Genomic DNA, 26,325 nt, shown 5'->3' with positions numbered 1-26,325 from the left:
CAATCCAAATCCGTTTCATTTTTTTGTCTTTGAAAATACACACCTCAAAGAACTGAGCTATCTATCTATGTGTTAAGTAGCTCTTGTAGTCCTCTCTCTCTCTTCCCTTCCTCTTTTAGCATTCTCTCCTGTCTCTTCCTCTTTTTCCACAGAAACATTCACAATGTCTTTACTTTATGAAAACATTCAGTACATGCCGTAGCAAAACAAACAGGAAACTTAAAAGAAAATAAGCAAACAAGTAAAACCATTGAACAGTATAAAGCTTCAAGTCACAAGTTCCAAAACTAACTATCATAGTATCGTAGAATCATAGTCATTTTTATCATTAGCATGATTATTTTCAGTTAAATTACATAAACATGAAAGGTTTGAGGTATTTCAGAATTAATTGTCAACACATGCCTACCAAGTCTTAGCTCTGGCCAGGGGGAGAGGTTGATGTGTGAGTAGACTAGACATGGTGGAGGTGGAGGGAGAGAGAAGTGGTGTCTGTCTATAATTGTCAATGACTGTTCAGGTGCCCAGTGCAGCATTAGTGCTTGCACCAAGTGTGGAGGGAGAATGATATACAGTGGTAAGATATTACAACTACATCCTGGCCACTGTTGACTTCTGCCTAGCCCTTTACCTCCTCCCTCTCTGTTACATAAAAATATCTCTGTTGGGAGGGGTAAAGGGATGGAGAACAGAAGAACACCAGGCTAAGGAAACAAGGGCACCCTCCAAGCCCCTCCGACAGCAACTACTATGCAGTAACAAAGTGATTGACGGAATTCAAAGTAACATATTTTTGTTTCAAATAAATAGTGTATAGAAAATGTTTTATAGACTTTCTACATGATAAAGTGCTTTTATTCTAGTGTATCAAGATGGAAAGTCAATATGAAAGAAGATGCTGACACAGCCCCCACTCTATGCCCCTTTCTTTGGCCCCCCTTTCTGTCTATCTAATAACGAATGATGTGTGTGTGTGTGTGTGTGTGTGTGTGTGTGTGTGTGTGTGTGTGTGTGTGTGTGTGTGTGTGTGTGTGTGTGTGTGTGTGTGTGTGTGTGTGTGTGTGTGTGTGTGTGTGTGTGTGTGTGTGTTCAGAGCAGTCCCACTCGTGGTTGAAGGAAAAAGGCACTCAACTCTATCTGCAAGGTAGCCACCTCCTCCTTTGTGGCACAATGCAGCCTGACTACACTGTATGTGTGTTAAGTGTGTCAGTGTGTCTGTTTGTGTGTCAGTGTGTCTGTCTGTAACAGCGTTGGGGCAGAGGGGGGCTCTTTTTGGTGTGTGTGTCCCGGGTAGCATGGGACTGGCAGGCTGGAGTAATCTTTGGTATTCGTGGCGGTTTCACAAACCACTCAGCTTAGTGAGGTAGCCACATTGGTTCTCACTACAAACAAAGGTAATTTTATCAGCCACGTACATAGAGCTGAATTCTGCTCTTGCTGAACTGTGTACCACAAATCAATTTTTCTCATCGTTCGAGACTTTAAACTCACTGCTTATAGCAAAGAGAGTTTACAGCCATTCTTTTAAACTATCAAAGTGTCTTATCTATTCTCCACAGTTAATCTAACTACATTGTTGGAAATGCTACAGATGCATTTTTAAGACCACACAGATAACATCCATGTTCTAACTCCCCTTTAACCTTCATCCCCTCCCTCCCTCCCCATACACATATATAATCAGCAAGGACATATGGAGGTCATGTTGTGTCCCCTTTCCAAAGCCCGTTTTTGGGGCTCAGATTAAAGAGGTGCTGAAGTACAGACCGCAGCCCCGACATGTAACGGTATGAAAGAATACACCGTCCATCTCCCTGGTTTCTCCTTCTCTTGGGAAATGTCTCCTCCTTGTCAATATTCACATATAATGCAAAAAATCAATGTCCTTCATTGGTCTCGGTCCTCGTATCCCTCTTTTCTTCTTTTAAAAAGTCCTTTCATTTGTCTTTTTTTACATTTATCAACAAGGTGCCTTACTTATGCACGACAGAGCACAAAAGTAACAAGAGAAACTTTGTGTCTATGGTACTAATTACCCGCATCAATATTATAGAGTGAAAGAGAGAAAGAGAAGGAAACAAGGGGGATAGGGGGAAGAGGGGGTAGAGGGGGTAGAGAACCAAAGATAGAATGAAAGAGAGAGAGAGAGATTTTCCTCTGTTTCAAAAATGTATCCAGTATGTGTTGGTGGATTTGTCTTTGTAACACATATTGTGGTATCTTTGTGGTTTTGAGGTTTGGTATTGTATGCCTTAAAATCTGGTTAACTTTTCGTTTTCTAAAAAAGTAGATTCTAATTCACTTAAAAGTTGATTGTTGGTTGCTATGGTACATACTGCCCATCAGTAGGAGTAGGGTACACTGTAGCTGTGTGTGAATGCAGTTCCATATTCTCTGATTATCATTAAGGCAGTTAGCATTGGCACTAGTTCTTGTAGCATTTGTGACTGTAGTGTGTGACGGCTAGCCACTGAATATAACCATTTTGTGGAAATATCCAGTGGGGACTTTCTCTTTTCCAAATCTGCTGATCATTATTTTTGGTAATAGACGGACGATGCATCTAAACTGTGTGTCATTTTAGATGTTTCAAAACAGGAAGCCTCCCCACCATTTTTGCATAAATTATGATGTAAAACTACATCTCCGTAGCACTTCCAATGTGTCTGGATCCATCATTACCCCTCTGTACACTAAATTAAACTGAGACATATCTCTATATCAGCTGTATGTGTTGCTGTGTGTATCTTTTCAATACCCTAACATGTGGGTTGTGACACAAGGTCATCTATTTACTTGGTGAGTAGTATCAAGGTAATGTATTTGGAGTGTCTGCTAAAAAAAACTGTATCTTCTATTTTCCAGCGTATTGGGCGCTAGTTGAACCATCCCCCTCCTCCTACTTCACCAGTCCTCATTGGATGAGGAACAACAATAGGATAATGACTCACTATTGATCTGCCTTTAGAGATCTGTGAGGGCCTGAACATGTGCCATGGCCTCTCTCTCCCCAGCCCTGGAACACACCGTGAGGCCTTTCCTAGAGGACTGCTGGCTGCAGCTTACTCTTATAACCAGCAGGGGGTACTGGGGAACCTTATGTGCAGAGCAGACTGGGCAGCTGTTAGGCCATTGTGTCGCCACCTCCATTGGGTTCCATGTGCTCTTCTTACATTCTCCTCTGCAGCAGCTATAATGCAGTTCGCTTGACGCCTGCCTTCCTGCCTGGCAGTGTTGTCGCTTGGTTTCTGTATTGATCAGTGAAAAGCAGCTCCCTCCTGAACAAAGAGCATGTCCAGGCGTATTGCTCCCTCGCCTCCCCGACAGTTACAAAAACAGACACTTCTGCTTCTCCCAAGCAACGAAAGTATCCCTGCAGGCCTCCAACATCTGTGCAACAGTATAGACCTGGGCAACTGGACAGATCTGAGTATCTTTACTGCCAAGCGTCTTCTGTTTCACCTTCAGGAAGGGTCAAGGCCCCGCTCCCTCTCCCTGTCTTCATCGATTCATTTTTCGATTCATTAGTGTGCCGGAGTATGATTCGAGTGGCTCGCTGAAATGGCTGGCCATCAGGGAATACCTTTGGCGAAGAAGGAGTGGAGAGCGGGAGGAGAGGTTGAGCTTTTGTTTTTTCATTGGGGTTGTGTTGTTTTCTCTAGGATTTCCTTGTGCACAGAACTGGGTTGGATTACAGGTTTATTGCTGTTCTTCTGTCCTTGTTGCTTCCATGTGGAGAGATGAGAGATGTGAGGAGAGACACAAAGGGGAGTGCTGGGAGGGATTCAGCATCAACTACCTGGATAGGGAGGCTGGCCGAGGCTCGATGTTGAGATCATTTAAACATAGCAACATATCATGGTGCATGTAGTGTAGATGGACTGACACCATCAACAGAAAGCTGGTTCAATCAAAAAACAGATGATTGTCCTTGTATGGACCTGACTACATGTTACCTGTACGTTTCACTTGCTTCATAACAGTCCAGTGGTGAGATTTTTAGGATCGTGGTGGTTAAAGTTACGACTGAACAAGAGGTGGTTGCATGGCACGAATGAGGAGGCATCAACATGGTTATCGGGAACGAAGTGGGATACAGGAGGTACCACCTCCCCATCCCCATGCCACCCCGTGGCTCCCCCTGGGTGTCTCAGACCTTGGAGAAAGTGGTGGCCGAGGTGCCCGGCTGGCCGGGGCTGGTGCTGTGCTCGTCGTGCCAGCGGTCCACGCAGCGGCGCCGGGCATTCATGAAGAAGTTGCTGACAGTGTTGAGCTCCAGGCCCAGTTGCTGGGAGATGGTGATCTGCATCTCCTTGGACGGGCGCTTGTTCTCCTTGAAGATGGCGATGAGTGTGCGGCGCTGCAGATCCGTGAAGACCAGACGCTGCTTTTTGGGCGCCATGTTGCGGTCTTTGTGCTGCTCCTGCTCCTTGCGCTTGCAGGCTGTGAGGGGTGGTAGGGGTGGGGTTGGGGAGACAAAGGGGGAGAGAAAAACATAGCATAAATGCAGTGTTACAGTTATAATACTGTAATACTATATCATTATGAGTACTTCAGTTAGAGTAAAAAGGTGAGAGATGCAGAGGGAAGATGTGGGAATTGAGTCATTAGCCAGTACTTTAAGACATCAAAACAGGTTTACAAAGCAGCAAAATATATTGAGCTCCCATATATTGCCATGTATTACAGTTTTTCTCAATTGCTAAAACACTAAACCCTATTGTCTGAACCAAATGCTCAGTTGCCTGAACCCACTGATTGAATCAATCACTCTTTTGGCAAAACCATAAGCACTTTTCACCTGTTTAGACGCAACTTGCCAACACATTTTCATTGTGATGCACCCGTGCTGCATAATGGTGAGCACAGGTGACAAAAGTCAAACACAATTAGAGCACAGGTGTCACCACAACACAACAACTCAAAATTGATCACACTTGTGGCTAATGATGTGAGGGAACATTTACAGTAAGCCAGTTCAGAGAGCACTGGTTTGTGAGGCCCTACAATGGATAGAAATCTGAGAGGAAGAGTTCGTGTGAGAGGAGGTCGAGGTGGTCGAGGTGGTCAGCGAAGACAAAGAACAGTAATATCTGATGAAATCAGAGCTACTGTGATTGACCATGTTCTTGTCCATGGTATGAGCATGAGGGAGGCTGGACAAAGGGTACAACCAAACATCAGTAGATTCGCTATGTCCACCATAATCCGAAGATTTAGAGAAGAGAACAGGTAATTACCTTTTTTTGACATTATAGTACAGTATGTAAATGTTGACAGCAATTACTGTATGACATACTATATACTCTACCACAGTATACTGTAAGTGAATATATGTTTCAGTACATCACTGTACCAATGTACTGTAGTATTGTAATGGAGGGTTGGTCTAACTGTTTGTAGGCCTAGTATTCCATGTATATTTTTTGTAACTCCATGTTCTCTTTTTGTAGAATTGAAAGACTGCCACATGGGGGTGGGAGGACAGGTATGTTCTCCCCACACCAAGAGACCCTAATTGTTGATATGGTCCGTGAGAACAATGCCATTAAACTGAGCGAAATTCAGCAGAAGATCATTGAGGACCATTTACATTTTGAGGGTATCAACAGTGTCAGCCTCTCTACTGTTGATCGTGTCCTCAAGCGCAACAGACTGCGCATGAAACAGCTATACAGAGTGCCCTTTGATCGCAACTCAGACAGAGTCAAAGAGCAAAGATTCCAGTATGTACAGGTTGGCATATATCCAGACACATTCAATGTTGATTACTCTAAGTAGTGATTTACTGTAGTGGCCTAAATCACTTTTTCCGTATCACTTACAAAACTATATTTATTTCTACAGAGGGTTTTTCAACTGGATGCAATGGAAAGACCCCATCAATACATCTACATGGATGAAGCTGGGTTTAATCTCACCAAAAGGAGAAGGAGAGGCCGTAATGTGATTGGCCATCGGGCCATTGTTGGTGTTCCTGGGCAGCGTGGTGGCAATGTCACATTATGTGCTGCCATCAGCAATCATGGGGTTGTCCACCATCATGCCAACCTGGGGCCCTACAACACTCACCAGCTCCTCATTTTCCTCAATCACATGCGAGATGCTTTGTTAGGGCAGCAGGATGAGCATCCCATCTATGTTGTTGTTTGGGACAATGTGAGTTTTCACAGAGCCCTCCAGGTTAGAGAGTGGTACAATATGAACCAAGGTTTTATCAATCTTTGCCTTCTACCGTACTCCCCTTTCCTAAACCCCATTGAGGAATTATTCTCCTCATGGCGGTGGAAGGTATATGAACGCCAACCTTACACCAGGGTAAATCTCCTGCAAGCCATGGGACTTGCCTGTGGTGACATAGGTGTGGAGGCATGCCAAGCCTGGATACGGCATGCCAGGGTTTTTTTCCCCCGTTGCCTGGCCAGACAAAATGTGGCCTGTGATGTGGATGAAGTCCTGTGGCCTGACCCAGTACGGAGACATGATGCTGTGGCTGAGTAATGCACTTATTTGTATATTTTTGTACTTTATTTTTACATGGGCTTACTGTACACAAGTGGCAAACGCATAAGATTTCTGTTTGTTTTTACAAGTGCTACATGTAAATGCACAAGATTTCTGTTTTGTCTTTTTGTACAAGTGCTAAATGCACAGGTTTTTTTTTGTTTTGCAACATTCATTTAGCCTACAGTGAACAATAAACATTTATTTCTCCAGCTTCATGTCCTGAGCATTGTGTTTTCTATTTTTCTACGTAGTGTTTAGTGACTGTTCAGTAGTGTTTTTTATTTTGATTGACTCGGGGCACGATTTGACAACATAGTTCAGTTTTGAGCACAGATTGAACTGTTTTGAGGTGAAAGTTTGGTTTTGCAAGAAGAGTCTGAGGTTTTGTGAATGTAGCTTGAAAATTGGGTTTTGTGTTCACAGTTAAGAGAAAATGAGAGCAGCTTTCAAGAAATGTGTCTTAGCAATCGAGAAAAACTGTAAACTTGATTTAAAGCTAATCCATCCCTGGTGCCCAGTGGGAATATTCTTCCATCCTGCAGAGTGCAGACAGGGAGCTAGCCTGCGGTGAGCTGCTCTGACTGCCTGGTGGAGACACTGCTGTTTGATTCAATATTAATGCAGTTTGGGTCGCAGTGGGAGACTGAGTGACTGTAGCACAATAGTAAGCGTTTGTGTGTGTGTGTACGTCTGTGTGTGTGCGCACGCGTGTGTGTGTGTTAATGTGCATGTATGTGTGTGTATGTGTGTGCGTGCGTGCGTGAGTGTGTGAGAGAGAGAGAGAGAGAGAGAGAGAGAGAGAGAGAGAGAGGAGCGAGAAAGAGAGATCAGTGTGTGTGCGTGAGGAGTGGTGGAGAGGGAAATATTGACCCACATTGCTGTAGGAATTGGGGGGGTTCTCTACAGGGACTGAGGTCAGAATCCCCTCCAGCAGGTCTGCAGTCTGCTACTTCAAACAGAGCCCACTGGAGCCCTATCCATTGAGCACTGAGATGGTATTTATAACTGCCTCCAACACAAACTGGAGTGTTGAGTGTGCACTGACTTCTTTGGGGAGCAATTTCAATAGAAAACCTCTAGTAGTACTTAGAAGCACCAAATAGAAAAAATAAAACCAAATAGAAAAATATACAGCTTACCGTATGTACTAAAACGAGTATTAACTATGTATAAAGGTGAAATTAACAGTGAAAACATGAGGAGACAGGTTTAGATGCATAGGAGGAGGATTTGTCAGTCAGTTATTTCCCTTGTTGTCGCCATAACTACCTTCCTCTTCTCTATCTCTTTTTTCACTCCAATCTTCCTTTATTCCTGTTTTCTTTCACTCTCTCTGGTGTGTGTGTGTGTGTGTCTGTCTGTTTGCGTGCATGTGCAGCAGAAATTTGTGTGTGTGTGTACATGTGCATGTACGTGTGTGTGATTGTGCTGAAGTGGCAGGAGCCAAGCTGTAGTGTTGTGTGTCTAATTACAGTGAGACAGAGGCCATTGATCAGCCATTGCAGTCAAATCTGTTTACTACGGTGGTCTAACCTCCACATGAGCACAACCATCATATTTGTATTTCACATCAAGACTACTCCAGGCCTCTCCTAAAGCACACACATACACTATACACTGTGTCTGCACTATAGACAGACTGGTGGTGGTTGTGATGGTGGTGATGATGATGATGATTATAGTTTTATATGGTCTAGAGTGGGCATATCATCACTGTAGTTAGCTTGGGCAACAGATGATAACAGATTCAATATCCTAGTTATGTGTGTAGTGTATCATTATTAACACAGCTATCCACTCTTATCCCTCTCTCCATCCAGCCCCTTCATCCCATTATGTTCAAGTTGTACACAGAGCTCTGTGGGAGACTTTTGACCCCGTTGTTTTATCGTCTCTTAGTCAGTAGGTGTCACTCGCGCTGTGCCTGGCCGTACCGGGCGCCATACTGGGCCTTGCTACAGGCGCTGGATTTAGTAGGCAAATCAATAGTGATCGATCGGTGAGGAAGGGGGCCCTGATTACTGAATCACGCTGTAGAAAAGAAGAAAATCAATCATTGCAGCTTTTAGAGCTACAGAAGACACAGAGCACAGAGACTGACATAAACTCACATAAACACATGCACGAAAAACCCATATTAGAATCATAATACAAATGTATTTGGCTTTTATTTTCGGCTTTCACGATGGTCTACTCTGCCCGGCCTACCACCCCACACCGTGGCAATTATTCTACCCGTTCACTACTTCTAACTGTGGCATCAGTGGAAGCCTCGTAATAAAATGTATAAATTGATAAACATGATTTTTTTTATTCAATATTTTTCAGTCTCAAACCTGACAATTGTATTGGATAATATAGCCTACATTTTGGCGTGTGTATAAGGTTAGGGCGACGTTGTGTTATATATGCAACTAATTTACAAACATGACAGAGTATACCCTACTCAATTAATCATCATCATTACCAATCAATACATTTGGGTCGGTGTAGGGTTTACCATAATATAGTCCTATGGGTGTTGGCTTTTGTCATGGTCACTCAAAACAATCTCACAATGCACGGGAAGATCATGACTTCAACACATTTGTATTGAACCCCAATTTAAAGTCTAAAATGTGAGTCCAGATAAAGTTTGATGTTATTGAATAACTTTTCTCTTTCTGTGGTCGTTAATATTCCTAGCATTGCAACGCACCAAAAAAGGTTAAGCGAAAGGCCCTGGGTGTTCAATATCGGTCGATAGAATCGTGAGTAATTCGTGTGTGAAATTCAGTTCGTCCAATTAATTATGCCTCGGAGGGAGAATGGGAAGGAAAAAGATTCATGAGTTTCGAGAGATGCTTATCGAATTGGTCAGTTGTAGGTTTTATTTGCTCAAATTTTGTGGAAACAATGGTCCTCATAAACCGTTAGCACCAGTTAATTGCACTTATAGGGGCGACTAGCCTGTTATTCCAACGACTTTCCTTCAACAGTCAGTTCCTGCCTGGGTTATCCAAAGGCCTCTCCCTCTCTTTTGTCCATTTTGTGCTGCGGTTCTATTTGTTCGAGAAAAACAACAGCCTACTAGGTCAAAATAAAATAGATGTTTATCTCTAGATATTGAAATCATATTGAATCTATGGAATTAACGAAATGTTGTAATGTGTTTTGGTTATTGGCACTGCAGAATGAATAGCCCATAGGTCTTTGATCATCTAGTCCAACATGTTACTAATGTCTAATAGCCATGGCTAAATATTTAATGACAACAGTCCTAAATGTAAAACACAGATTCCTTTAGGCTTACTGTTAATGTGTAGCCTATTGGTTGTTTATATGGTCTAGCCATAGACCACTGATTTAATGAATCTCCCAATAAACATTTTTACTGGCTATGGTTCAACATGTTCATACACACTATAAAGCCAACTTCAAGTTCTGCTTCCATTGCCCTTACAGAAAAGAACCCCAGGCCAGGCACTTCTCTCTCTACCTTATAGGCTCTCCCAGTTGGCATGTATCCGTGTGTTATCTAAAACTCTATTATTTCCCCCTTCTAGATGCCACAGAATCGGATGCACCTTTTCTCAAGACCTTGGATGGTGCTGTAAGGTGGGGCGTACAGTATTTTAAAGCCATGGATTTTGTTTTGACTTATGTTGCACAAAGATTTGTAGGCTGTGTATCGACTGGGCTGCACTTTAAAAGCTAGTTTGTACAGTATTTATTCAATTCAGACCGCAGGGCAGTGCCAAGGTTTCCCAATGCAAACTTTCAACTCAATACTCCTTAATGTAATGAGGCAGAGTTGGTGCTAATATACTGATAACTTGATACAATTTGTTTGTTTACCTTGCACACTGCCCCTCCCTGCAAGGCATTCCCGACAACTTCAATAACACTCACTCTGGACCATTTTGAAAGTCACACTGCTCAAAACACTTGTTGGGAAGAAGAATGGTTCTAACTGCAGTTCAGAATAAATTCACTGGTAGCCTACATTTTCATTTCTTAAGCATTTTTGTTATTTTTGGGGAGATACTTTATATTTTACCAGTCATTAGGCTTCCATTATATCTGAGCTCATCAAATAGATTTCTCTGTGTGCAAAATTCACCAATCAAATGTTGTTGTTTTTAGATGTTTGCTCTTTAATAAAAGTGAAGTGAGCACTTCCTTAATCACCTTTAGATAAATACCCTATATTTACCTATGCAGACCGAGAACCTGATATGATATAACATCTAAATAATATCATAATGACTGTGTAGTCAGCTCATTATGTGATAACACCTGTGTCATTCACAGCTGCAGAATGCCTTTAGAAACAGTGCTCAAGTGCTCAGATTATCGATGGAGACATGAATGTATACTTACAAGTAATGTTTAACTGAAGTCAAATGTGACAATGAGTGACTTGGAAAATGTTGTAGACCTCATGCTTACATGTATTGATATGGCATATCATAATTGGCAACAAAAGTCAGTGAAAGTTGCAAAATGTAATATGGTGGCATTGTTCAGTAAACAGTCAGGCTGCTGAGCAAATTTAGGAGTGCCCATCTAAAGATGAGTGATATAAACTCAACTTTTGTTTTATGATTAAACATATTTATAATTGTGTGACACCTCCTTACTTTATATAATGTACTCTGACGTTTTGGTGTTTCCCTGATTAAGAAAGGCAATAACCGACGGATTATTTTAGTTAAAGAAGTGAATGTGACATGTCCGTAAGAGTGGGGTAATGCTAATATTGACTAACTTCGCTGAGATTGACTTGATCTATTATTTACATCATAATAATTATTATATTTTTTACATCAAGAGGTCTTCCGTGCCTGTGAGTGGATACCCAAATCCTAAATAACAGCAGGTGTATCTCTCAGTTGGACGCATTTGTTGAATGTAGGCCTACCACATCATAAGTAAATACATCATATGATAACAATAGGCCTATGGGATACATTGTAAATTAATTGTGAATGTATTTGATGTATATAGCCTGATCATAGTACAAAGTTGCTTAATTGTGTCTCATTTAATTATTATACTTGAGTTACTAATCCCCAATTTCGGTAAAAGCCTGCCCACGCATGCTTCCAGATTGAAACTGGCATTTAAATAAATATGTGAGCGTGTGAAAACTGCCTCTGCAGCCTGGCTAGAGGTGTGTGCTCTGTCGGATTTGGAGTGGGGGGGGTATGGTGGGAGAATCGATAACTAACCGCACCGTGCACCCAACCGTTCTGCCTGGGATCGATGGCTTGAATGGGGCTGATCTGAAATTGGGTGCGGTGCGACTCTCTCCCACAGAGGCCGGGCTACTGCAGGCGAGAAACAGTCACTATGTCAACCATGGACTCTTATCCATAATTACTTACTATTAATAACTGGCTTCTAACAAGTCATTGGGTCAATGTCTGAGGTGGACATGCAAGATGCACACCATCATCAGCTACGACTGACTCATTTCAAATCGTTATTATGGGCTGTTACTTTTAGTCTATTGCAATAGAGATTATTAAAGCATAACTTCATCGGCCTCCATGATTTAATTGCAGATGTATTATGTTGATATTGTGAAGGTGGGCAGTCTGTTTTTGTGTGATCTTATTTCTGCAAATGTTTTGCATATAGCCTATCCTATTCTTACGTTGTTTTATAGCAACAAGTCTAGACATGTTGTTTAACAAAAGCATCATCAAACGATTTAGGTCTACAGGCCTCAACAATCAAACAAACAATGAAAAGCTGCAATACCTTGTACCAGAGCCTTTATTGAGGGTTGTTGTATTACTTTTTGAAATAAAATTAAAGAATTTGCCTACATCAAAGGTAAAATGTAAAGACAAATAAAAAAGGCAGAGTTATTTCATTGGCAGTATGGATGACTTGCCACAACAGATCACGGATTAGTGAATATCGTTTTTGAGTGACTGTGGCCAGCAAAATCACTGTGTAGACAGACGGCTATTGTCAACATTGTGAAGGGCTCCTGTTAAAACGCATAGCCCAACTGTGATGTTTGTTTCTGTAAGCATAGCCTACTGTTCCTGGCATGTTCAGAACTGGTTCATTTGCTCTCTGGCACCATAAAACATGTACCTCTATTTATTAAGCCAAACCTTACTCGTTTAGTGTTTTTCTTATTTTCAGTGATTTATGGGACGGCCTGAACATTTTATCAGTGAAGCAGCCGGCTAATCATCTCAAAGGTCGATCTTGATGGATGTAATTCTGCAGTTGTCAGCTGAAAAAAAAGTGCAAATGAGGACATGTATGGAAAATGTTATTCAATCAACGGCTGAAAATATGGCTAAATATTATGCAATAAAACCATAATCATAGTATAATTAAATAATAAATAAAATACAAATACTACTACTACTACTACTACTACTACTAATAATAATAATAATAATAATAATAATAATAATAATAATAATAATACAAATAAATGTAATAACCAAGTCAGAGGAAATTAAATGAATCCAATATTTGATCATATAAATAACTAGTCTTTATCGAACAAAAGTGCAACATGGTAAAAGAGTTGGGCTTGAAGTTTATCAAAGCATATGTGGGTGTGTGTTGCGTTAATGCAATTGTCACACACACACAAATATTAAATGTGTTGATTTTGATATTGAATCATTGAATGTGATATGAATATGTGATGTAATTATGTATTTGTATATCTTCTTCAAGCTACAATATTTTTAAATCTTTAGCCAATAGTGGATAAAGATGCCGGCTCAGCATAGGCCTTACTAATCAAAACGATAGCCTGGCTGAATGCCTGGCTGAATAGATATTCAAACATCAATTCAAATTCTTATGTTAGAATCCACTCCGTTTGTTTACATAGCATGTAATATAGCTTTGATTAATTAATCAATTGTTTTCACGGTCGTTTTGTTCCTTTGTTGATTTGTGTAGGTTTGCCCAACTGGAGTTTCGAGATGCATCTGTGGGTACGGGGTGGGGTGTGTCGTGTGTATGATTGCGCTTTTACTGTGTGATCGACCCTGGTTGCAGGTGGTGTATTTGAGCGCATATAGGCTCGGCTCTCAGGGTAGGATTAACTGTCAAATATTTGTATTTTTCAGGCTCTCTAATGATTTCTCTATTCAGTAATATTTCTGTAATGTCAAATATTTTTTAAATGCCAAATAGTTACAATTTGGCTAACTTTCTTTAAGTTTTTCCGTTTTCAATGTAAGAGTCAAGCTGGGATGCTCTTTGGATTACTTGTCTGCTATTCAACTCTGAGTTAAATGAAAGTTTCAGTGTTGGAAAACATTTACCTGATGTGATATAAGGAATGGTAAAATCATAGATTGTCTCCCGTCCTATTTGTGGAACTATTACCACTGTAAAATGTAGACACAATCGGTGTGTTATTGTGTGAAAATAATCAACTTGCAACATGTGGAATTTTTGGTACAACTTTAAGGCCCTCGACTACTTATTAATCTCTTTGCTGTCACCTTTAAAAAGCATTTTCCTCTTTCGACAATAATCGATGAAGCCAATGCAGCCTGCAGGTGATTGTTGGCATGCGGTGCCCGAACACGTGTTATGGTATTAAGGACCTATAATGAGACCCTTTTCTGAAGTCATTTTTAATCCCAGTTTTGGAAAAGCATACTCATAGAAAAACTTTTTTTTATATCATCCATGATACTGCCTTAGAATGTGTTTAGGCTTATAGTCTACAACCGAATCTGCACGCAAGCATGGTTTTGCTGATCAAATCACTAACTACGATTATGAATTCAGTGTAGGCCTATGGATGAGGCTGTTGTCATTGCATGTTGCCATTCAATTATCACTGCAGCCTAATTAGTTGACTATTGGCTAATGCTTTCCTACTATTAGCCTATTCGTCCAAGGCCTACATGGGGATGTGTGCCTTTTCTCTCCTTAAGAATGGCGTGGTCAATGTCTGCTTTGTTCTTCGAACGTTGCAGTATTCGCCTTAGATCGGGCATTAAACAAGCCATTATCGGACCTTGAATAAGCGATGACCTGTCGGGAAATCAGATTAGCGGCCACTACTAACCGGGAAGACAATCGGCATTTCAGCACCACTGCTCAGAGATTTACAACCGGTTACGCAGGGCGCGCGGAAAGTGCTGTATTGCAGGGTTTCCCAAACTCGAACACCAAGTTAGGCTTCAAACAACAGAACGCGTATCGGTTGGCAATGGATTATGTGGTCTCGTATACGCTGATTCCACGCCACCAAAATATTTGTGGAAATCGATTGGTGACCCAATACAAGATGCCTTTGTTTTTACGGTGCCAAATATGATAATATAAGTTTAGGCTTATTGATAATGATTTTGGATAGACTATTCAATGCATTTCATGTGTCTAATAATACGTATAATACAAACATAATCATTTTCATATTATCTGGCAGGGAAATGTTGTTGTGATTTTAAAACAATGATCCTATAGGATGGCTTCAGCAAATGGCTTCTCTTACTGTTTGATATTTGAAATCAGTGACGCATTGCCATTTAACCCTTTGATGCTAGCCTCGTGCTTACAGTTCAGTCTCCTAGCAATTTGATTTAAAGGTCATTCTCTCCTATCGATCCGGTGTGGCGAGGGGGCGACGGAAAAGCGTAGGAATTGATCATCTAAAATGGAATAGACGGTATTCTAGACTGTATGCCTATTGAGGCAAACGGGTTAGAACTATGTGCTGCATTTATAATTGCAATGCCCCGGTGTGAATGCTCTCTCTCTTGTGTGTGTGTGTGTGTGTGTGTGTGTGTCTGTGTGTGCGTGCGTGCGTGCGTGCGTGTGTGTGTGTGTGTGTGTGTGTGAGCATATGCATACGCGATGAAAATATGGAATAGAGACAGTGAAGTTCTGGGGTTCTAGTAAAGGCTACTACTGTACAGTGTGAGTGGAGCGACTGCCCACATTGTCTTGTGTACGTGACGGAACAGTCTTCTGTTATTGATCCCTTTATCTAATGGAGACATTGTCATTTTCACTATAGGTCTGTCTGGCCATAGGCTTATATAGGCTACACTGGGTTGATTGGGACGAAATTAGGCTAATCTCATTTTAGGCTATGTCCTTATCCATAGCTTCGCAATTTTAGAGAAATGTCAACATAACATAGCCTATGATTAGTGGAATACCTGTTTTTCGCGTGTAAATGCAAGCATATACTGTAGCTGCGTAGTGCCAATGAAAACATGCGTTTATTATTCATTCCGTTGTATGTTATGAAGGGTGAGATGTTAATGGGGAAATGGTATTGCACAGGAGCGGAGGGGAAAGGGGGAGTATGCCTGCATGTCGCAGCTCCAGCGATGGAAAGGAGAGACCGGGGAATGGAAATCGATACAGATTCAGATCGGACTTAACAATGTATGGCGCAGACGCACTCTATATCCCGATCACACACGCACATGCAGGCACGCTACACTGTAAAAATGGAGTGCTCAATTCGCCTCCTCAAAGGCAGAAAAACACAGAACAAATCATAATTTGTCATCTGGCTGCCTTCACAAACATTTGGAATAAAGAATGTGAATATAGCTTTTCATTATTGCAGCGGGGAAAATAGCTGCGTACTGGCCATTGTCCACAACAGCCACAGGATTTCACTGTGTTTGGTGAGTGCGCGTGCTTGCGCGTGTGTGAATCCCAGTATTTACAGCACACATTGCTGTGCTTAACTAAGAGCTTCTGTGAAACCGCAGCTGCATGATTTTCTCCCCTTGTCTTCCCTATGCCTATCAATTATTAAAGTCCGCATCGATCATTTCGCAGGCCTGCATCAACACTTCTCTTCATGAAAAAGCCTGTTTTCGATTATCCTAAATCAATCACTTCTAAAGGTTCTATTCAATCAAAACGACTAACCGGATTTCCTGGGAAGATTATTAGCAACATTCTTGCATCACAGCCTTTGATTAATTTTATTCTGAGTCTCTTTTGGTGAAACCTTTAGTTTTGTTGTGCACCATAGGAAATTGGGTATTTTGGAGGCGAATATACCGGAAAAGCGTTTTCCGGATTTGATTGAATATGGACCTTATTCTGTGGATTTTGGACTATGTGTCTTAACATAGCCTACAACAGGATGGTGAGACGGATCTGATTGTGAAATTGTGTAATGTTATTGATCACGTGTTGACTTAAGGACGTATGCTATACATATATTATATATTTAATTTGACTCATCTGGCACACAAGCATACCTCAACCATGTTGTACAGCCCCTTATTAAAGCCATGTCCTCAAACATAGGCCAACAGCGTCATTCATATAAAGATTTCAGCACCATAGACAGCGGTGATCCCAATTGAAAATGATTTTGCTACATTTTAGTCATTTAGCAGAAGCTCTTATCCAGAGCGACTTACAGCTAGTGAGTGCATACAGTTTTTATACTGCCCCCCCGTAGGAATCGAACCCACAACCCTGGCGTTGCAAGCGCCATGCTCTACCAACTGAGCTACAGGAGGCCTAGTTGGGGGTGAACATTTCTGTAGCCTACACTTGGAGGTGGATATAAATGCTAGTGGTGTATGGAGCAGGCTGGGTTGGTCATTACTTAGGTACAGTGATGACATTTGGATTATGTCCCAGACAGGCAGCATTACTCCGGGAATATGGAGGATGCATGCATGTGGCTGATTTGTGCATATAAACTGTTGGATGACAGATTAATAAAAGACTCCTTTCACTTATATTAGCTTTTCATGAATATCCTAGCCATCCCAGAAAAATATTGCTCCATAGCAATGGTATTGGGACAGTAGAGAGGTCGACCTCTCTTGGCGTGATTGGCATGTAGGCTTAGCCTGTGATTAAATTTGTTATTGAGCTATTCTCTCCTTATCCATGATTTTCCTGTATTTTGATTGAATAGCCTATTACTAGAACAGAGCATAATCTCATCCTCAAAATCGAATTTTTACAAACGATAAAATGTTGATATTCCCCCCTTCACATTTCTGGATAAATGAGATTGATGCTCTTGTGTAATATTTCATTGCGTCGTATTTTTCACACGGGAGGTTTGCAGGATCGAATCATTTTTGTTGTCTCTCTATTGTCTTCCTCTTGGCTCCCGAGTGATTCTGGAACAATGCGTTGGTGGATACATGTTTACACAGATCCAAGCTGATTATATAACCCAACCCCCAAACGGCGTTTTGAGAGTGAGTTTTCCATCCAGTCTACATGTAACATGATTACAACAGAAAGAAAGAAAAAGGTGTGCAATGGGGGCTTTTCCCAGTCTCTCATTGCTTTCCCGGCTCCTGCCTACACCGCCCAGCCATCCCCCACCACTCTGGGAGAGTCCAATGGGAGAGAGTGCTGAGGCGGAATAATTGATAGATGCACTGGCTATCCTTATCGATCACTGCTTTATTGACCCGACCAAATACATTGAGATGGAGCGTGGAGTTCAACACAGATGCAAAGACGAGTTGTTTTCATCGTTTATGCAATCTTTAAATGCATCTCAGCCCTCGTGCCCTCAGCCGTGTCTTTCTCAACACAATCAAAGGTATTGTCTACTCCATACCTACAGTATATGTGCGCTTCCTTGTTTACTTTGCTTCAACATTGGAACAGATGCAGGTTGTGAGCTTCTTTGGAAATAATGATTTGTCCTAAAAGGCTAATCGTGATACACGATCAGCGTGACACGTAACGAGGCACTAGTTGGCCTAAATTGTAGGCCATACTAGGTTTGTATCTTCTGTGAGATGTACCTTGCCCTCCTCACGCAGACAACGCTACACATCATTCCAATTATGAACCATGCCTTTTAGGGTGTGCGCTTAAAGGGCACGCAGCCTATCTTTGTTTTGACAGAATCCCCCCTCAATTGACTACATCGTGCTCTGTTTTTAATTTTCTGAGGAGGATTGTGAGTGTGCAGACACTGGCGTTTTCACATTAGCTAAGCAAGGCAGCCGCATTGATTTGTGGGACTGTGATGAATTTGGAATAGTAATTTGAATTTATTGATTGATGTGGCCGACCGAGTAGGCCTGTCGCCAGTATCCCTTTCAGAATCACAACCCCCAACTCCCACTCCCACTCCACATGCGCACAGTGCATAATGGTGAATTTAAATGCAATAAGTAAAACATAGCTCCCACCATTTACACAGTCATTTGTCATTTTGCCCAACTCCATTTTTCCAGAGAGCAACTGACAACAGAACAAGGTAGCTCACACGACAACAGACAGCACGTCAGGGCCAGGGGACACCCTCTTGGAACAGCCCTCGCTCTCAAAGAGTGCAGCTATTAAACAATCATAGCCATAATCATAACCATAATAACAATAACCATAACAATCACGATAATATCTCTACTATAATGATTGATAATTTATTATAAATTATGATACTTGCACTATACCGATTAGAATAGCCTATTCAAATCAAATCAAAGGTATTGGTCACATACACATGGTTAGCAGATGTTATTGCGAGTGTAGCGAAATTTTTTTGCTTCTAGTTCCGACAGTGCAGTGATATCTAGCAAGTAATATCTAACAGTTCCACAACAAATATCTAATACACACAAATCTAAGTAAAGGAATGGAATAAGAATATATAAATATATGGATGAGCAATGTCATTGTCAGAGTGGCATAGGCTAAGATGCAATAGATAGTATAGAATAAAGTATATACATATGAGATGGGTAATGCAAGATATGTAAACATTATTACGATAGTATAGAATACAGTATACTGTATACATACAGTTGAAGTCGGAAGTTTACATACACTTAGATTGGAGTCATTAAAACTCATTTTTCAACCACTCCACAAATTTCTTGTTAACAAACTATAGTTTTGGCAAATCGGTTAGGACATCTACTTTGTGCATGACACAAGTAATTTTTCGAACAATTGTTTACAGACAGATTATTTCACTTACAATTCACTGTATCACAATTCCTGTAGGTCAGAAGTTTACATACACTAAGTTGACTGTGCCTTTAAACAGCTTGGAAAATTTCAGAAAATGATGCCATGGCTTTAGAAGCTTCTGATAGGCTAATTGACATCATTTGAGTCAATTGGAGGTGTACCTGTGGATGTATTTCAAGGCCTACCTTCAAACTCAGTGCCTCTTTGCTTGACATCATGGGAAAATCAAAAGAAATCAGCCAAGACCTCAGAAAAAATTTTGTAGACCTCCACAAGTCTGGTTCATCCTTGGGAGCAATTTCCAAATGCCTGAAGGTACCACGTTCATCTGTACAAACAATAGTATGCAAGTATAAACACCATGGGACCACGCAGCCGTCATTCCACTCAGGAAGGAGACGCGTTCTGTCTCCTAGAGATTAACGCACTTTGGTGTGAAAAGTGCAAATCAATCCCAGAACAACAGCAAAGGACCTTGTGAAGATGCTGGAGGAAACAGGTACAAAAGTATCTATATACACAGTAAAACGAGTCCTATATCAACATAACCTGAAAGGCCTCTCAGCAAGGAAGAAGCCACTGTTCCAAAACCGCCATAGAAATGCCAGATTTCGGTTAGCAACTGCACATGGGGACGTACTTTTTGGAGAAATGTCCTCTGGTCTGATGAAACAAAAATACAACTGTTTGGCCATAATGACCATCGTTATGTTTGGAGGAAAAAGGGGAACGCTTGCAAGCCGAAGAACACCATCCCAACCGTGAAGCACGGGGTAGCAGCATCATGCTGTGGGGGTGCTTTGCTGCAGGAGGGACTGGTGCACTTCACAAAATAGATGGCATCATGAGGAAGGAAAATTATGTGGATATATTGAAGCAACATCTCAAGACATCAGTCAGGAAGTTAAAGTTTGGTCGCAAATGGGTCTTCCAAATGGACAATGAACCCAAGCATACTTCCAAAGTTGTGGCAAAATGGCTTAAGGACAACAAAATCAAGGTATTGGAGTGGCTATCAAAAAGCCCTGACCTCAATCCTACAGAAGATTTGTGGGCAGAACTGAAAAAGCGTGTGCGAGCAAGGAGGCCTACAAACCTGACTCAGTTACACCAGCTCTGTCAGGAGGAATGGGCCAAAATTCACCCAACTTGTGGAAGGCTACCCGAAACGTTTGACCCAAGTTAAACAATTTAAAGGCAATGCTACCAAATACTAATTGAGTGTATGTAAACTTCTGACCCACTGGGAATGTGATGAAATAAATAAAAGCTGAAATAAATCATTCTCTCTACTATTATTCTGACATTTCACATTCTTAAAATAAAGTGGTGATACTAACTGACCTAAGACAGGGAATATTTACTAGGATTAAATGTCAGGAATTGTGAAAAACTGAGTTGAAATGTATTTGGCTAAGGTGTATGTAAACTTCCGACTTCAACTGTATGAGACGAGTAATGCAAGATATGTAAACATTATTAAAGTGGCATTATTAAAGTGACTAGTGTTCCATTTATTAAAGTGGCCAGTGATTTTCAAGTACGTATGTAGGCAGCAGCGCCTCTGTGCTAGTGATGGCTGTTTAACAATCTGATGGCCTTGAGATAGAAGCTGTTTTTCAGTCTCTCGGTCCCAGCTTTGATGCACCTGTACTGACCTTGCCTTCTGGATGATAGCGGGGTGAACAGGCAGTGACTCGGGTGATAGTTGTCCTTGATTATCTTTTTAGCCTTCCTGTGACATCGGGTGCTGTAGGTGTCCTGGAAAGCAGGTAGTTTGCCCCCGGTTATGCGTTGTGCAGACCGCACCACCCTCTGGAGAGCCCTGCGGTTGTGGGCGGTGCCGTTGCAGTACCAGGTGGTGATACAGCCCGACAGGACGCTCTCAATTGTGCATCTGTAAAAGTTTGTGATGGTTTTAGGTGACAGGCCAAATTTCTTCAGCCTCCTGAGGTTGAAGAGACGCTGTTGCGCCTTCTTCACCACACTGTCTGTGTGGGTGGACCATTTCAGTTTGTCAGTGATATGTACACCGAGGAACTTAAAACGTTCCACCTTCTCCACTGCTGTCCCTTCTATGTGTATAGGGGGGTACTCCCTCTGCTGTTTCCTGAAGTCCACGATCATCTCCTTTGTTTTGTTGACGTTGAGTGAGAGGTTATTTTCCTGACACCACACTCCGAGAGCCCTCACCTCCTCCCTGTAGGCTGTCTCATCGTTGTTGGTAATCAAGTCTACTACTGTTGTGTCGTCTGCAGTAAGAAGAATGTTTATGTAGCCTATACCATCCTCAAATATCCGATGTCAACCTTAATGCGTTCAGTAAAATACCCACCGGGGAACAAATGGAGCATAGGTGTATCAATTCTAAAATGAATGCATACGAACGGGCATGCATGCTGCACATATAGACCCTATGCATGCAGAAACACAAGTATAGGAAGTTCTGTGTCATAGTTCTAGTATAGTGCATGCAGTCCATTAATTGGGAGGTTTTTATCATGGTGTAGGGTGTGGACAATCAACCATGTCTCAGAGCATTTCGTATTATTCTGTATGTAAATCCAAGACACTCCATTTAGTATGATATGTTACGTTTTGTATGGAATGTATTAATTTATGGATGTCCATCAACCATTTCATATTATATGTTACGAATTTGAAAAAGTGTTATATGTTACGAATTTGAAAAATGTACAATATGTTACGAATTTGAAAAATGTATGAAATGTTATTAATTTTCTAAATGTATGATATGTTATGAATTCTAGCTAGGTGGCTAACGTTAGCTAGCTGTAACGTTAGCTAGGCTAGGGGTTAACGGTTAGGGGTTAGGGTTATGTTTAGGAGTTATGTTTAAGGGTTAACTTTAGGGTTAGGGTTAGGGAAAGGGTTAGCTAAAATGTTTAAGTTTAGGGTTAGGGTTAGGGGAAGGGTTAGCTAACAAAGTAGTAAGTAGTTGAAAAGTTGCTAATTAGCTAAAATGCCAAAATTGTCTGTGACAATATTCAAACTCGCAAGGAGTTTGCATTATACTCCTACCCATCCACCCAACCAATCACCCTACTTTTGTTTGTGCCTTAAGTAAACATCTGCCTTATGTAACCATGTAACATATCATACTAAATGGAGTGTCTCGGATTTATGTACAAAATAATACGAAATGCTCTGAGACCAGGTTGCGACTATATAAAAACCCCTCTGCCCAATTAGGTTTAATTAGGTTTAGCAATGGCACTTAAAGAGACAATTGTGGAGTGTTTAAATCTTTATATACCAAAACGCTGCTAAATGTGCAAAGGAACAATTTACATCCCATTAAGTGCTTTTCAATGGGGCATTGACTGGAACTAAAATATGCCACTATATCTGCTTAATTGAACTGTCCACTGAAATATGACACACAGAAGTACTGATTGACGTTTTGAAACGCATGCATGTCCAAAAGGAGTGCTTAGCAGAAACATCAAAGTGGAGCTCACTTCCAACTCTTCTGATTTTATAGCTTTCCACCCTTAATTAAGCCTCTTTAATTAGCTCCTAAGCTGTATAGCTTGTCAAATAATACTATTTCCGGTTAATTTTTTTGCCTTCGTGGAGTTTTCAATGTAGAGGCTTGGAGTACTATACTGGACAATGTTTCAAACTGTTATCTCTCATTGGCAAAGTTGGTGGATAAATGAACTGATGAAGGAATAAATAAATATGAATAAATGGTTGCAACTTTTGAATTCAGAGTGAAATATGGAAGTAATGGATTAATAGACAAGTTCAATCGTAGGCCTATTTCAAATTATTTATATGAACATCCCCTCTCTCAAAAATCTCGAAGTTGAGTGATTAGCAATATGTGACAATTAAATGGTATATGTCTGTTGAATTTCCAAAATGAAGTATGATTATTTTGGGGTTTAACTGATATAATGTTTTTAAATTACTTTAGCGCCATACTTAAACAGGCTAGTGCAGGCCTTAAAAATTCGTAACTACATTTATTTAACTAGGAAAGTCAGTTAAGAACTAATTCTTATTTACAATGACGGCCTACGCTGTACCAATTGTGCGCCGCCCTATGGGACTCCCAATCAAGGCCGGATTGTGATACAGCCTAGAATCGAACCAGGGTCTGTAGTGACGCCTCTAGCACTGAGCTGCAGTGCCTTAGACCGCTACGCCACTTGGATAGACCTTCGTAAAAACAAACGTTTTATTATAGGCCTATGTATTTTTATAGCCAGCATAGGCTACAACATAATGTTCAACCTTGGTTGTAGTGTTATCGATCTGGGTAAGAGCGTCTGCTAAATGAATAAAATGTAATTGTTGATGTTTTAGAGTTGGTATGTTGTAGATTCAAGAAAAGTCCCCTTTGACCACAGATAATTCTGAAATTAGGCCTATTTGTAGATTAAATTAAGCCTATTTGTATATTAAATTAGGCCTATTTCACCTCCACTCAATTCTTATTTTACTTGTATTTATTCATAATCACACTATTTCACCATGAACTCGCTATTCGACCTATATGACTTTATAAATATATTATAAATACTTTAGAAATAAAGTGTAGCCTAAGCAGAATGTTGAAAAATCAAAGACAGGGGCATCTGTTTCTTGAGCTGTCTTTCAGATCTAAATTGATCATTTATTAGTGGCTACTTTAAAAAGGGACGCCGGGACACGAAGTATCGATTCGCGGGAGGTCACACTGCTGCTAGGCACACCTCAGACGCGCCTTGTTTACGCCTCGCGGAGTAGACAGGGGAAGGGAAGGCCCACGAGAATTCCAGGTCCATTTGATACATAAATACAATTAACATGTGGCTTGTGGAACGACTCCACACCAGGAGAAGAGTGAATATGTGAAACTTGACAAAGGGTCATCAATACTACAACACTACAGTCTTTTTGTCAATAATCGCACCATTTTACTCTCGTTATTGTGGCCCAAATTATACAGTTACAGAGAAGCACAATCAATTTGATTCAGGCCATTCCCTGTTTGATTTCATATTGTCTGTTGTCGAAACCCTTCGCGTGTGTGTTTGTTTGTGTGTATGTGTATGTGTGTGTGGTCACCATTACGCGCGTGCGTAAAATTGATTACAAGTGTAGGCCTACTATAATGTTGCCAGCAAATGAGTGCATGACTATTCAAAAACTTGAAACAAGTTGATTTATCTTTTTTTCCAGGTTTAACACCTAATTAGGATATCACCAGCAGAGTAGACTACTACAGCACAGCATAGCTTGTTTACTATTTCCTACTGTATTATATGAGCATGAAGCAGTCAATCCAATCTGGATTTACTTATATTTTCTAACATCCAATTCAACATGGTTATTTAACAAAGTTTAACGAATAATAGCCATCGTTAACTCCTCCAAGAATCAATACTAACTTGTTACAGTGATAATCTGTTTGAGTAGCAATTAATAGTCTTGCCACATTGACTTCTAATTGATCCCTTCACATTAGCCAAATTTGGAAGTCTCCTCACTCACCTGCTAGTCTGAGCGCCGACATTCTCTGGAACTCGGGTTCCTGCAGCCACTTCCACATCCTTCGGAAGGTTTCCCGGCCAGACTTGAGTTTACTCCAGGGTTTAGGGTTCCTCAGCAGGTCAGATAGGGTTCCCTGGGACCGACACAAGATCCGCTGGGCGAAAATGGCCTGGGGAATGCTGTAGCGCTTGAGCTCCGCCGTTATTCGCTGTGCCACCTCCTTGGTGTTTATTTCTTCCACCTGCCCCGAACCACCTCCCTGCCCACCCCCCGCCGTCTGCCTCTCCCGGTCAGAGAGCATGGACCCGTTAGCCTGAGAGTGCGGATGGCTGTGATGGTGCATACCGTTCAGGGATGACATGATCCCGACCCCGTGGCCCCCCAATCCCCGGGCCAGGTGCTCCTCGCTCCGGGACAGCATTGCTGCGTGAGACTCGAAGCTTCCCGACGAGAGCATTTTGTCGTTGGAGAGGTGTGCGCCCGGACCGTAAGCGCCAAGAGTCTGCTGAGAGTTGTGCAAAGACCCGAGGCCGTTGGAGAGAGGGGACAGCGGTTGGCACATGCCGGACATGTCTTTCGGGTAGTGGCCGTAGAGGTTGCCCATCGAGGCAAGGCTCCTGTCGTCCCGCATGAGGGTGAAGCTGCCGCTGACGTTGCCGGCGGCGAGTCGCTGGTGCGCCGGGTGGTGGTGGGCGTGCGGGTGGGGATGGTGGTGAAATTTATCCGAGACGGTGGATATGGGAGGCAGGTGCTGCAGCGGCGTCAGCGTAGTGTAAGTGCTGCTCATGGTCATCCCGGAGTCGCAGGACATGGTCATTGCGGGGTGCAAGGGACCGGACAACGCATGGTCTGTGCGATACTCCCCAGACCCCTCTAATATTGAGGCCATACTGGACACCATGGCTGAACGTCCGTGCGACACCAAGTTCCGATGCGACGCCAAGGACTGCCGTGCGTGGTGCGGAGAGTTCATTAAGTCACCCGTTTGATGAGAGTGAGATACGCCGTGCAGATTTCCAATGTTTTCCATTGTAAGTTCCATCGTTGAAATAATCTTTATTTCCTCCTCGCTCTCTCCTCTCTCCTCTCTCCTCTCTCTCGCTCTCCCTCTCTCTCTCCCTCTCCCTCTCCCTCTCCCTCCGTCTCACACACTCCTTTCCAATAAATTGTGAACGATTTCAAAGCCAAACCATTGATTGTACTAGCCTCTCTTCAGTCAATACAGCATGATTTAAAGCGATCAGTTGCCCGCGACAGAGCTGTGCCACAAACCGCTGCTCACGCTTCTGGTAGGTGTCCGTCCTTGCTTGTAGCCTACTTTATTCGCTGTAGCCCACCTCTAGAAAGCAAAGGCTGTGCTTACAGCTTCTATGATGATGTGCCCGCGCT

At 41.8% G+C, this 26,325-nt stretch overlaps 1 protein-coding gene across 1 annotated transcript; it reads right to left on the bottom strand.

The window, feature by feature from the left end:
• Window positions 1–1,687: 1,687 nt before the first annotated feature.
• On the bottom strand, window positions 1,688–26,325 carry LOC121540359 (one cut domain family member 2). The gene is made up of 2 exons (XM_041849177.1): window positions 24,937–26,325; window positions 1,688–4,443 (listed from the first exon to the last, which is right to left on the bottom strand). Exons 1-2 carry the CDS (start codon window positions 25,976–25,978, stop codon window positions 4,151–4,153), a joined length of 1,335 nt encoding a protein of 444 aa, XP_041705111.1. The 5' UTR covers window positions 25,979–26,325; the 3' UTR covers window positions 1,688–4,150.

The sequence above is a fragment of the Coregonus clupeaformis genome, chromosome 26 (assembly GCF_020615455.1).
Source record: "Coregonus clupeaformis isolate EN_2021a chromosome 26, ASM2061545v1, whole genome shotgun sequence".
Classification (NCBI taxonomy): domain Eukaryota; kingdom Metazoa; phylum Chordata; class Actinopteri; order Salmoniformes; family Salmonidae; genus Coregonus; species Coregonus clupeaformis.
The sequence above is the reverse complement of the archived record's forward strand: the minus strand, read 5'-3'. Positions and strand labels throughout refer to the sequence as shown.